General features: G+C 36.0%; 1 protein-coding gene across 2 annotated transcripts in view; it reads left to right on the top strand.

The window, feature by feature from the left end:
* Positions 1-12,880, top strand: part of CNTNAP2 (contactin associated protein 2) — a 2,044,831-nt gene that overhangs the window by 1,251,230 nt on the left and 780,721 nt on the right. For both annotated transcript variants that reach the window (XM_027101624.1, XM_027101625.1), the window contains one exon: positions 6,643-6,749. In XM_027101624.1, coding sequence (XP_026957425.1) covers positions 6,643-6,749 — 107 coding nt within the window. The remainder of the gene's footprint in view (positions 1-6,642; positions 6,750-12,880) is intronic.

Raw genomic sequence — 12,880 nt, 5'->3', positions numbered from 1 at the left:
TCAATCTCCCAATTCATTCCACCACCACCACCACCCCCGCCCCCCTCCCCCCTGCCGCTTTCCCCCCTTGGTGTCCATACTTTTGTTCTCTACATCTGTGTCTCAATTTCTGCCCTGCAAACTGGTTCATCTGTACCATTTTTCTAGATTCCATATATATGCATTAACATACGATGTTTGTTTTTCTCTTTCTGACTTACTTCACTCTGTATGACAGTCTCTAGGTCCATCCATGTCTCTACAAATGACCCAATTTCATTCCTTTTTGTGGCTGAGTAATATTCCACTGTATATATGTACCACATCTTCTTTATCCATTCGTCTGTCGATGGACATTTAGGTTGCTTCTATGACCTGGCTGTTGTAAATAGTGCTGCAATGAACATTGGGATGCATGACTCTTTTTGAATTATGGTTTTCTCAGGGCATATGCCTAGTAGTGGGGTTGCTGGGTCATATGGCAATTCTACTTTTAGTTTTTTAAGGAACGTCCATACTGTTCTCCACAGTGGCTGTATCAATTTACATTCCCACCAACAGTGCAAGAGGGTTCCCTTTTCTCCACACCTTCTCCAGCATTTGTTGTTTGTAGATTTTCTGATGATGCCCATTCTAACCGGAGTGAGGTGATACCTAAACATTAGTTTAAATTAGTTTTTCTGATTATACAACTATGAAACTAACTTATGTAGTAATGAAATACTAAATTAGTTGCTAAATTATGATAACTTCTCTATATAATTTCAGTTTGAACAGAAGAAATATAAGGCAGTAAAATATACTCCATGGAGAGTATGCCTTCAAATAAAATTAAAATCTAATTAGGGTGTGAATAAAAGTACTAAAATATTGTTGAGATTGATATTGAAGGTAATGCAGAAGAAAACTCTGCCTTGATAGTGGAAATAGCTCTGAGAGCCAGGAGTATGAAAAATAGCATTTAAGAAACCAAACTTTCTAATTGAATTTCTTGTCTTGATAAGCAAAAATAAAATTGGGAGCCGAGATGAAGGAGAAAAATCATAAATTCAGGAGCTCATTTATGCTGAGATGGTAATTTATAAATGCCAATCGTTCACAAAATATCCTACAAGTAACCTGCAGTTTTCCTTTCTAAAGTTTAGAACAAGGCGAATGTAATGTCTAAGTATAAAATTTGTACTAATTTAAAAGCAAATTAAGTATCCTAGTATTGGCCTCTGTATAAGAACTAAGAAGGTGGGAAACCTCAGCTGACTCAGATTGAGAACAGGGAACTTCATTTTAAGGTGAAATGAAACTGCCTTTATAGTCAGTGATCACTTTCTATGAATTACATGAGGTCAACAGTCAGATTCTGAAATGATTAAACCTACTAAATGAGGTTTAAAAAAGATTACTAAAAGATTATTATGTTGTCACTCTGAATGCATCATATTAAAAATTGGTAGGAGAGCCTATGAAAAAAGTACAGTCTCAGGAGAAACGGCAGCATAGATCACATTTTCCCTTTCCACGTGCTGTCTCCCCTCTGTGCCTTCCGTTCTTGGGCTGCTGCTTCTCTTGGCGTGCTCATTTTTTGAGATCCTACCACAGTGAACTGGAAATCCCTAGAGACTTGTTATTAAAACCACAGTTCTCTGACCAGCTGCGTAAGTATCACCGAGGAGCATCTCAGACTTCACCCCAGACCTAAGGAATCAGAATCTTCATTTTAATAAGATTTTCAAGTGATTCCCCTGCACAGAAAATTTTGAGAAACACTGCTTTTGCATACCAGTATCTTGGGATCTTTGTAACAGCTAGCTTTTCTGATAAACACTCTCTGGTTAATTGTGATTTGGTTTTGTGGGAGCCTGTTTCTGAAGCCCTTGTGCTGGCACTGTGGATTTTACATTGGGTTCTCCAGAACCAAATGTAGTTGTAGGGGTAACACAAAGATTTGATTTGAATTTTATTTAAAACTATCTATTTTATGGGCCAAAATAGAAGACCTAACTAGACATTTCTCCAAAGAATACATACAGATGGCCAACAGGCACATGAAAAGATGCTCGATATCACTAATTATTATAGAAATGCAAATCAAAACTACAGTGAGGTACCACCTCACATCGGTCAGAATGGCCATCATGAAAAAGTCTACAAGTAACAAATGCTGGAGAGGGTGTGGAGAAAAGGGAACCCTCCTACACTGTTGGCTGGAATGTAAATTGGTGCAGCTACTATGGAGAACAGTATGGAGATTTCTCAGAAAACTAAAAATAGGGTTACCATATGATCCTGCAATCTTACTTCTGGGTATATATCTGGACAAAACTATAATTCAAAAAGATTCATGCACCCTTATGCTCATAGCAGCACTATTTACAATAGCCAAGACATGGGAGCAACCTAAGTGTCCACTGACAGATGACTGGATAAGAAAATGTGGTATATATATATATATATGCATGTATGTGGGTATATATATATATATATATATATACACACACACACACACATACATGCATATATACACATATATACATACACAATGGAATACTACTCAGTCATAAAAAAGAGTGAAATAATGCCATTTGCAGCAACATGGATAGACCTAGAGATTATCATACTAAGAGAAAGACAAATGCCGTATGATATCACTTACATGTGGAATCTAAAATACGACACAAATCAACATGTCTAAGAAACAAAAACAGACTCACAGACATAGAGAACAGACTTGTGGTTGCCAAGGGGGAGGCAAGGTAGGGGAGGGATGGATTGGGAGTTTGGGGTTAGCAGACGCAAACTATTATATATAGAATGGATAAACAACAAGGTCCTACTGTATACCACAAGGAACTATATTCAATATCCTGTGATAAACCATAAAGAAAAAGAATGTAAAAATGTATGTATAGTATATGTATAACTGAATCACATTGCTGTACAGCAGAAATTAACACAACCTTGTAAATCAACTATACTTCAAAAAAATAAAAAAATAAATACAACTATTTTAATTTTTAAATACTGTAGAGAAAAGGAAATACAGCACCTTCAAAGTGCTTCGAAGACTACCAGTGCAGTCAGTTATGCTGTCAGATTAACATTTTTTAGATTTGAAATAAAATTTCTTCCACTATCCCCGTTTAAGTAATTAGTATCCATAGCCTAAAAAGTGTGCTGCTACAAACAAATGTGGTACAATTCTCAGTTTCTTATAATTGTGAATACCAATTTTCTCAATGCTTTGCAATTAAAATCAAGTATAGAGATAAAAGAGATATCTGGGTAAAATAAAACTGCACCTGTCATCCATAACCCTGGATAGAGTTGTTGCATCCATCCAAACAGCCACTCTGTTCATACAGATTTTATATTAAGTAATTGTTATATATTTGAATTTCCAAATACAGCTTTTCGGTTCTAAAGCATTTTGGAAAGCATTGCCACAACGGAAAGCATGATTCCAGCTGAAAGTGTCTCTAATAACAGGGCTACCTCCGAACAGAGTTAATTGAATGCATCACTTCTTCCGGAGCCCTTTGATCACAACAAATTGACACCTGCCAACTTCTCCCCTGTATGTTCCTGATCCTGGTCAAGTAGTTCTCAAGTCGTGGCAGCAAAGTCATTTTGATTAATTTTTTGATGTGGATCAAACTTTCAAGCTAGCACATGGTATGAAACAAATTATACATTTCCTGTGACCTACTAAAATAATTAGTTCACTAGAGCAAGAGTCTGGATTTAAGACTAAAATCGTACATAGAAATAATCTATATTTCTCACAGTAAAAAATATTTTCTCTGAAATTACTTCAGTTCCTTGGTGTAACTTTCTAGTGTTGTGTTCATCCATTCCTTCAGTCTGTCAATAGGCATTTGCTGAGTGGGCTAAGAATCAAAAGATCAGAATCCCTCACTGTGGAGTCTCAGTTTAGAAGAGACAGATGCTCAAACAAATAATTACTGAACAATGTGATGATGGTATATTGGACAAATACAAATGGTTCCATAGGAGTACAAGAGAAGAAAGAAATAATTAGGAAGGGGAAAGCTAGGTTAATTCAGGTTTTATTTTGCTTGGTAACTGGTTCTAACATTTTTTTTAATATAGTGATAAAATATTATGGTTTGAAATTATATTTGAATCAATTTGATTTAGAAATAAAACATTTCTCACCATTAGGAATTAAAATGCCAGTAATCAACATAGGGATAATGTCAGTTTAAAAAGATAAATATTAAGAAACAAACATTTAAAATAAAATATTTAACATTTTATTTAAATAAAAGATCACTTTTAAAGAAATAATACTGAATTTTATAAATGTTCAGTTAACCTCACTTGACTGTTAAACGCTTATGTGTGTGTAAGTACACACCAGTATTTTTGATCATTTTGACATGGATTTTCTCATTTGTGCATTATTTAGAGCACATTTAGATTCCACCCTGGTTTCCCCTCGAGACTCTGTACTACTTCCCCTGAATTAATTGATATAATGAGCTGATGTAAATTACTTTCACTATTAGACTGAGTTACTGTTAACCCACAACAACTTAGAAGGTAAATATACCACACAAAGGCATACAAGTACTGAAATCCCAAATTAAGTATCAAAGATGTTTTTTAGCTTTATGTAATTTTGGAGTGTCTGTATCATTGCTTCCCCACATGGTCTGGAGAATCAGGACTCTTGGATATAAATGCCTTCTGATAAGGCCTATGCCTGGGTACCTGTAGAGGGAAATGGCTCTGGCAATAGACCTGAACAACCCTGGGCTACCCACCCACTGACCGTGGTTCTAACTCTTCCTTCTTGCTTTCTTGCTTGCTCTGCTGGGAACAGTTTTCAATATTTTAATTATAAAAATGGAACTTCTCTTTTTAAGGCCCAAGCGAAATGCTCTTAGCTTGATTAAGCCCTTTGTTTACAGTCTACCCATAACTACTCTGGTCTCCACATTTCTGTACGTTTCATATCACTCTGATGACAGATCAGATTCTGCCTAGTATTGTATCTCGCATGAATCTTATCCCCCACCCTCACCTCCACGTAGGTTATAGAGTCTTTGGAGAAGAAACATTTTTGTAGCCTGGATAACACCAAGTCCAAATTCATATGGAATAGAACTGCCTATTAAATGTAGAGTGAATTTTCCATCCCACCTCCTGAAAATCCAGTATCATGCTCTCTTATGTTGTATTTTCCCCCCTTATAATGTTCTTCCTCTCATTTTCTTCTCTTAAAATCCTGTCCTCCTAGGCTTAAGCTCTTGAAAGGCAGTGAATAGACTCTTGTTCATCTTCTGTTTCCCACAGTGCTCAGTAATTGTTTGTTGCATGACTAGAGGTTTGCAAAGAGTTGTAGAGGAACAGCATCCCTATATAAGAAACAGAGTTCCATGCCAAACTGGTCTGTGCCCTGCTATGGTAGTTTTAGGCATGGCTGATGGTAAGTCAGGAACAGGGGATGGAGAATATTATCTCTGAGGCCAGTCCTATTCTGTTTTGCAGCAAGACGCTACCAGGGCTTTACGATTATTGGTGTTCAAAGTGTGGCTCTCCATCAGGCAACCTGTGACCCTCTATTATGGGTTCTGCCTTTTTAATCTGGGTGGACTTTTCTACTTTAGAGAGTTTCCTATTCAAAGCTAGAAATATTTTGTGAATGCTAATACATAAGAAGAAAATAATTTGTGCTGTTGAAACAGGAGTTTTCCAGAACAAATTCCAGCTTCACTATTGCTAGGATACAGGCAGACTATAAAACAGTGCCCTGCAAGCAGTGGTTCAGATATCCATAGCTCCTGTTTATTGGCCCTCTATTTCTTGCCTATTAATTATCTGCTTTATGAACATTACCTCCTAATCTCAAAACTGTTGCGTTGTCCAGAAAGTTCATTTCCATAAGATGTTAAGGAAAAAACATGAACTTTTTGGCCAACCCAATACTTATCAGATAGGTATAATTACTCCATTTTACAAAATGAGAAAATTGAGGATCAGAAAGGTTAAATTACATCATCATAACTGGCTATTAAGTAAATAAAAAGACAAAGATTTGAACACAAAACCTGCATTTTTCCCCCATATTATACTTGCTGCCTCCTTATAAAGGTGGCTTTCATTAGCCGGCGGGGCATGGGAGGAGGGGTAAGGAAGACTTAGAAATCTTTTCTTATGAGGCTAGTATATTCTCATTGCTGTGGCATTATTTCAGAAACTCATATTGCTATATAAAAAAAAAACAACTCAGCCTTAACCCCTTTCTGACTTGGTACTATTGGCCTTGATAAAGGATAGTACAGGAAACAAGATGGCTAATGTTCTGTCTCTCACCAGGAGGAAATTTAGCTAGTGTCTTTGTTTTTTTTGCAAAAGGAAAATAAAATGAATCTGTGATGTGCAAATGAATCTCTCAACTGTTTGTTAATTTCTACTGTTTACTCAAAAATGGGAAACACCAAGCCTGTGATACATCATCTTTTGTGCACTTGGCACCTTCCATCATGAATCATATTAATCTGTTTAAACTAACAAGGATTAATTGCCTTGGTAAGGCAACCTGGCATTGGAATGATACATTGCCCAGACAGCTTGGAATTTAGCCACTCATAAATCTCATTTGTTTGTTGGTTTATTTCTGTTTGTCTCTTTCTCTGACAGATGTGTGCCCAATCACTGTGAGCATGGTGGGAAGTGCTCGCAAACGTGGGACAGCTTCATATGCACTTGTGATGAGACGGGATACAGTGGGGCCACCTGCCACAACTGTGAGTGCCAATTTATCTCACTTTAAACTTGTAATTGCATGAGAATCCTAGGTCTTCAGCTATGCTTTAAAGCTTAGCAACCTGAATAATCCACATAGTAAATCACTTGATTCTGAAGAACCCAGATTTCACTGTTGCTTTTCTAGAATAGTATTTTAGTTGTCAAAATATATTCTCTCAAGCCTAATGACTCAAAAAGAAGGACCAACGTTTCCGAAGCTCCATAAACATGTAGTTGAGATTGGAATGCTGCTCTTGGATGTGCCTTTATGTGTCTAAGCCACATCTGTCTGGATAGGTTGTTTGGAAAATTGTGTTAGTATGATGTCTCTGACTGGATACTCATTTATCAGTTCATCAGAGAGGCAGACAGAGTGTAATTTGAACATTTAGTTTGTGGATGATAGTTGTCTCAGTGCTCTTTTAGAACTATTTGGCCACATTATTTAGATCAGAAAAATGAGGTGGAAAATGTAAGAAAGTCCATTGAAGTTGTATATGTAAAATAAAAATGCAAGAAGGCAGTTTTTTTTAAATATTAAAAAATAAAAAGTAGCATGCAAAAATGTTTTTTAGAACACAGATGAGCCTTGTTTTACATAATAGCTTTTCCCTGAAAAGTTAAATAAAAATTATACTTTTATAATTCAAAGATTATTAAAAATGAATATTAACTTTATAATTGTAATGTTAATTTTCCGATAACGCATAGCACTTTTGAAGACAGATTTGCCATAAAATATATAGTTGAAAGAAGAAGGTCATCTGTTATGTAGCATGAATGTGTGTGTGTGTGTGTGTGTGTGTGTGTGTGTGTGTGTGTGTGTGTGTGTGTAAGAAGGAAGGAGGAAAGAGATTCAGTCTTCTATGAAAATCGAGTATCTAAATCCTCTAAGTATACAGAGTGCTTTCTCTTCATTTCACTTTTAGAAAATAATAACAAGCAAAATATTATTAGAGTTCTGGGGACAGTAAAAATGTAATACCGTTCTCTGAGACTTTTCATATCATTATTTGTAGTAATGTACAATAATACATTGAGTTCAGCATATATTGGAAGACCTCAACTAAGAAAAAAAATTTGTAATTTATTTTATTGCACTTATTAATTTGTTTAGGAGGATATTTTAAAACACCAAGAGACAAAAAGAACTAGAAAAATTAACATTAATAGGGTGATATAAAAGAGTTAAAACAGACACTTAGTAGATTCATCTCTACAGTATTTATATATAGATATGTAAAAAAATATTTTAATGAATAAAGAACCAAAGTGATTGATATTGAAATTAATTAGAATTAAGGAGTTATGACTAAAATTGTACCCTTCCAATCACATCAAAATATTAACTTTCATCATATGACATTCATTGTATGATACATAATGCTTGAACTAAGTAACTTAGATGAAACAAAGTGCCTTCACTCCACCAGTAGAATTTATATAATATGTTATAAATACCACCTTTAACTATCACAATCTTGTTTCTGAGAATGGAAATTCTAACTAAAGGAAAGAACAAGAAATTGGTGGTGGTTACAAGTGTTTCCTATCTCAGCGACCATTTTTATATTTAATGTAAAAGCAAATAATTTTTTTAATAATTGCTTCTTTCATTGAATACACAGCAAAGAAAAAAGACATTTAAACATATTAAATTAAAAACAATTTAAAATATATGCCAGTAGTTGAATAGTTGAGTGTTTGGTTTTTTTTTAAAGCGTTAACAACTCCAAGTATTAGAAATGTCCTAAGTGTGGTTAGATTTGGCTCTTGTGGGAAGTTATAAATGTAAAAGAGGGAAATTATCTCTTCCCTGCTGCTTATTCTACTCTTCCTTCATTTAATTTTTGTGTGTATGAATATAGAATCATTCATTTTAACAATGAAAGCCTGATCGCTCATTGTCTTCCCCAAATAAGGCCAAAATGTTGAAAATCATGTGTGTGCATAAACAGAGGTTAGAAGACCATAGTGCAGAGTTCAAGAAAGGATTGATTGGACACAATGTTGTTGTGAAAGATATATCTTGTGGGTTGTAGAAGGCACATGCTTCCAAATAAGCTAAAAGACTTGATATATCTCTTAGTTACTCCCATGAATTAGTTAAAAATTGGGAGGGTCTGGCCCAGCACATAATACTGTGAAAATTATATAATATATGCTATTCAGTTTGATACAGAATGAACAATTTGGCATCTTTACGTAGTCAGTGACTGCATGGGCTTCTGATGCTGCCTGTGAGGTCACCATGCTGGGTGCCTTTGCAGGAAGTCATTCTCTTCTCTGGACTTCCTTAGTTCCTCTGCCGACTAAATGCCTCCTGAGCTCTCTTACAGTTCTGAAATCCGAGGAGCTGAGACTTCCAGTTGCTTATTCTGTGTTCTGTGGTTTTGACCTTTGTTAGCATTATTAAATTTTTACCTCATTATTTTCAGTGAAAGACCAAGTGTCCCTTTTGTAAAGGAACTATGGTAATTTTAAAATAGTACTAGTTTAAAAAGGTAAAGAACAGCTAACTAAAGTCTGAAGTTTAGTAAAACTAAATATTTAAGAGAGCTTCAAACATTACAATTAGGCTGCTAGCTGTTTAACACATTTTCTTCCCTGGCCCAGGCTTGGCCGGGATGCGAAAGCTATTCCTTGCGTGATTGTCCAGGCTGGGTTGTAGTCCAAGATGGAGGCTCGAAGCCCTTCTTTGACAGGTCACACTGCCTGAGTTTGAACTTGGATCGACTTACTTGTAATTGTGGGCACTAAAACCGTTTGAGCTTCATTTTTCTCCTTTGTGAAATGAGATTAATAACAGCACCACCTCATAAAGCCATTGTGAAATTAAATGAGATGATTTGTGGAGAACACTCAGAAGGGCTTTAGCATATGTTAGTACTCAGTAAATTATTGCCACTTCATCCCATTCAGAACAATCATCCCTTTGCTCTGAATTTCTATACAAATAGTTGTCCATATCACACAATTTGTCACTTAATTTCATGCTGCCATTTATTGTTTGCTATCGTTTCCATGGCAGATTTGAGCTTGCAGTGAATGACTGGTTTCCATAGGGTTTTGTTTTTCCAGAAGAATTGAAGAACATTACAAGCGATCTGGGTATGTCCTAGACCTATCTGTCTGTTTATTTGTTGCTTGTACATGGAGGAATTAATTTTCAAGTGAATTCTCTACAGGGCTCAGGGGATTGTCATTTACAAACCACTCCCATGAGGAGACAGGGTGTCATCCTTTGGGTGAGGAAATCCTACAAGAAAAGCCACAGATTGCAGGAAAGGGAGAGACAGTTTTTCGTGTTCAAAAACTAAGGAGGCTAGTTTGTGAAAAAATGCAAATACCTTACATTCTTGGAGTTGCATACCTTTAAAATTTCCTTATGCAGGTATTCCATTCTCAATCAGTTTCTAAGAACTGACTATTAGCATATCAAAACATAAAATCATGACACAGAGACACAGAGGGTGGAATGATCATGTTAAATAGTTTATTTGCTTTGTTACGTTGACCTATCCCTACTTCATTCTCCCCAAAGTGTAAGAACTTTTCTTTATTTTGAGCAAAACTTCATGTTTATAGCTATAGTATTTTTCTCTTAGTGGTGATAGATAGACCCTTTTCAGTAGATCTCCAAGCTCACATTCCAATACCTCAGATGCTTTTTAGGATCTAATTATCATCTCATTTTTTTTCACGTGTGTTCTTTACACTTCATAATTATGGCTCTGGTTTACATAAATTAATTCAAAAACCTATCCCTTATCCCAGGGCTTAGCAGATATTTTTTCTCATGCTGCTGGGGTCTGTCTGACCTCAGTCATTCTTACATATACTATTAGTCCCCTATATGGAACTGCCCTAAAAATCCCCAGGGTATCCTCAATAATATGAACCCTTTCACTATTTTCACAAGTACCAGAGGATATTTGACAAATATAAGCAATGTTTTGGGGTGGAACTCTATAAGAATTACTAGATGACAGACCTTCATTCGGAGAGAAAATAGTTTTCCAGATATCTTTTTATTAAAGGAGGGACTTTCACCTTGCCCAGATATACAGACATGACTGTTTCCAGAGGAAGTAGGAGGAGGTAAGTTAGATGACCTATGAAGATCTCTTCCAATTTTAAAATTATGTGATTTCTGAATTCTGAAATACTAAGAAGAAACAGGGATTGATATTGCCACAGAAATGCAAAAGTAAAGTTTTCACCAGCCAGTTTTAGAAGAAAAATTGAAATTTAAAAGGAAACTATTCTACATTCTGTAGTCTGGAGCTATGACTCTAGGTCTATAAATTTGTAAACCATAAATTATACTGCACCTTATTACTGCACACATGAAAAGTGAACTGGATTTCAGTAGCTCACACCATGTTATTTATAATCCATTATACCCATAAGTAACTTAATTCAAAGCATAATTTTTTAAAAAGAAATTATTCCTACCTGCTGAAAGTCACACTAACCTAGGGCATAAAAACATAGATTTATTGGCACAAGGAAATATGGTCCCCCGCATCCATTTGGAACCACCACAAACTTAGACACCAATGAAGACGACTTGGAATTTGACCATTGCTACCAAAAAAACAAAAACAAAAGGGGCAGGCATTGGGTGGAATCATGGCCTTATGGAATTGGAATCCATCCTTCAGCTGTAAGTTCAATTGGCTTACAAGGTCCTACTTGGTATGGCTGTGTCTTTAACCTGGTTTTCAGCCATACTCTTCCTCTCTGTCTCCCCTCTAGTCCCACTGGCCTCCTTTCAGTTTTCCATACTTGCGTGGTACCCTCGAACTGTTCACTCTCCCCTCCCACTGCCACGACCACAGGACTTTTGCACATCCTCTCTGCTGTGCTTGGTATGTTCCTAGTCATCCTTCAGATCTCAGCTCAGTAGTCACCACCTTAGGGAAGCTTTCCATGAACCCGTAATTAGGTCAAATCCTCTTATTTCAAGACATATATCTTCCTCTTAGCCTTGGTGATGGCTGTGATTTTGCATTTATCATTTGTGATTCTTTAATAATATCTGTCTTTTCCACTGGACTATAATATCTGAGAGGAGATAGTGCCAGGTTCTGTCCACCATTTTATTCCCAGAGCCCACCCAGCATATAATATGTGCTCAGTGAATATGCACTGAATCTAAGAGTGAATAAATGACAGATAACCTAAGAAGCATCAAGGGCTTTTTAAAAATCAATGTCCTTTATCCAGATTTATGAAGGTTGTAAAGCTAAGAAGAGAGAGTAAAGCCAAAGGGAGAAAAAGAAAACAGAAAAAGGAGGGTAGAGGATAAAAGATGCATTAATTCAAAGCAGAGGGCGCAGTGATAGACATGACAGCACAAACAATCACAAGAGGTGTAGAGTTTTAAGAAATTATATGGACAGATTCAATATATGGGCACACAAACCCACACATTTCAAATAATCTTCGAGGAAAACATTGCCATGTTAAGACACCATTCGTTAAAGTAACTTGTGAGACTATATTGTTATAGTGGCAAAATAAGTTGCAACGGCAACAAAAGATCTTAGATAACATAGTGCAGTCAACTCCTGTGCTGGCTGATTGTATGAGCTGTTCTAAAATAAATATAAGAGGGAGAGGATATGGGGATGTATGTATACGTATAGCTGATTCACTTTGTTATAAGTATACGTATAGTTTATTCACTTTGTTATAAAGCAGAAACTAACACACCATTGTAAAGCAATTATACTCCAATAAAGATGTTAAAAAAAGTTATATTAACAGGATTTGAACTTACACACACACACAAAATAAAAATAAAAAAAATATAGACGTGTTTAAATACTGACCATCTAGTGAATGATAAAAAACTGTTTAAACTTGGTATGAAATTTGAATAAGATGAACATAATCCTTTGATTTATCATGTAATATCATGTGTGTGTTCTTACTACAGCAGAACTGTGGAAAGGGAAAAGAACTCAGGGTTTGAAATCAGATGACCTACTGTGAAACCCTCAGGCTATCTGGCCAGCCTTTTTGCGTCATCAGCTGAGCGAGCCTAGTGTAGGGCTGTACCCTCTCCCATTCCTCCAGCCCTCTTAGCACATTTGTGTGGATTCCACCTACACCCCTGGAG

The sequence above is a fragment of the Aethalodelphis obliquidens genome, unplaced genomic scaffold (assembly GCF_003676395.1).
Source record: "Aethalodelphis obliquidens isolate GAN/ISIS:26980383/991018 unplaced genomic scaffold, ASM367639v1 scaffold5, whole genome shotgun sequence".
NCBI classification, from domain to species: Eukaryota; Metazoa; Chordata; class Mammalia; order Artiodactyla; family Delphinidae; genus Aethalodelphis; species Aethalodelphis obliquidens.
The sequence above is the reverse complement of the archived record's forward strand: the minus strand, read 5'-3'. Positions and strand labels throughout refer to the sequence as shown.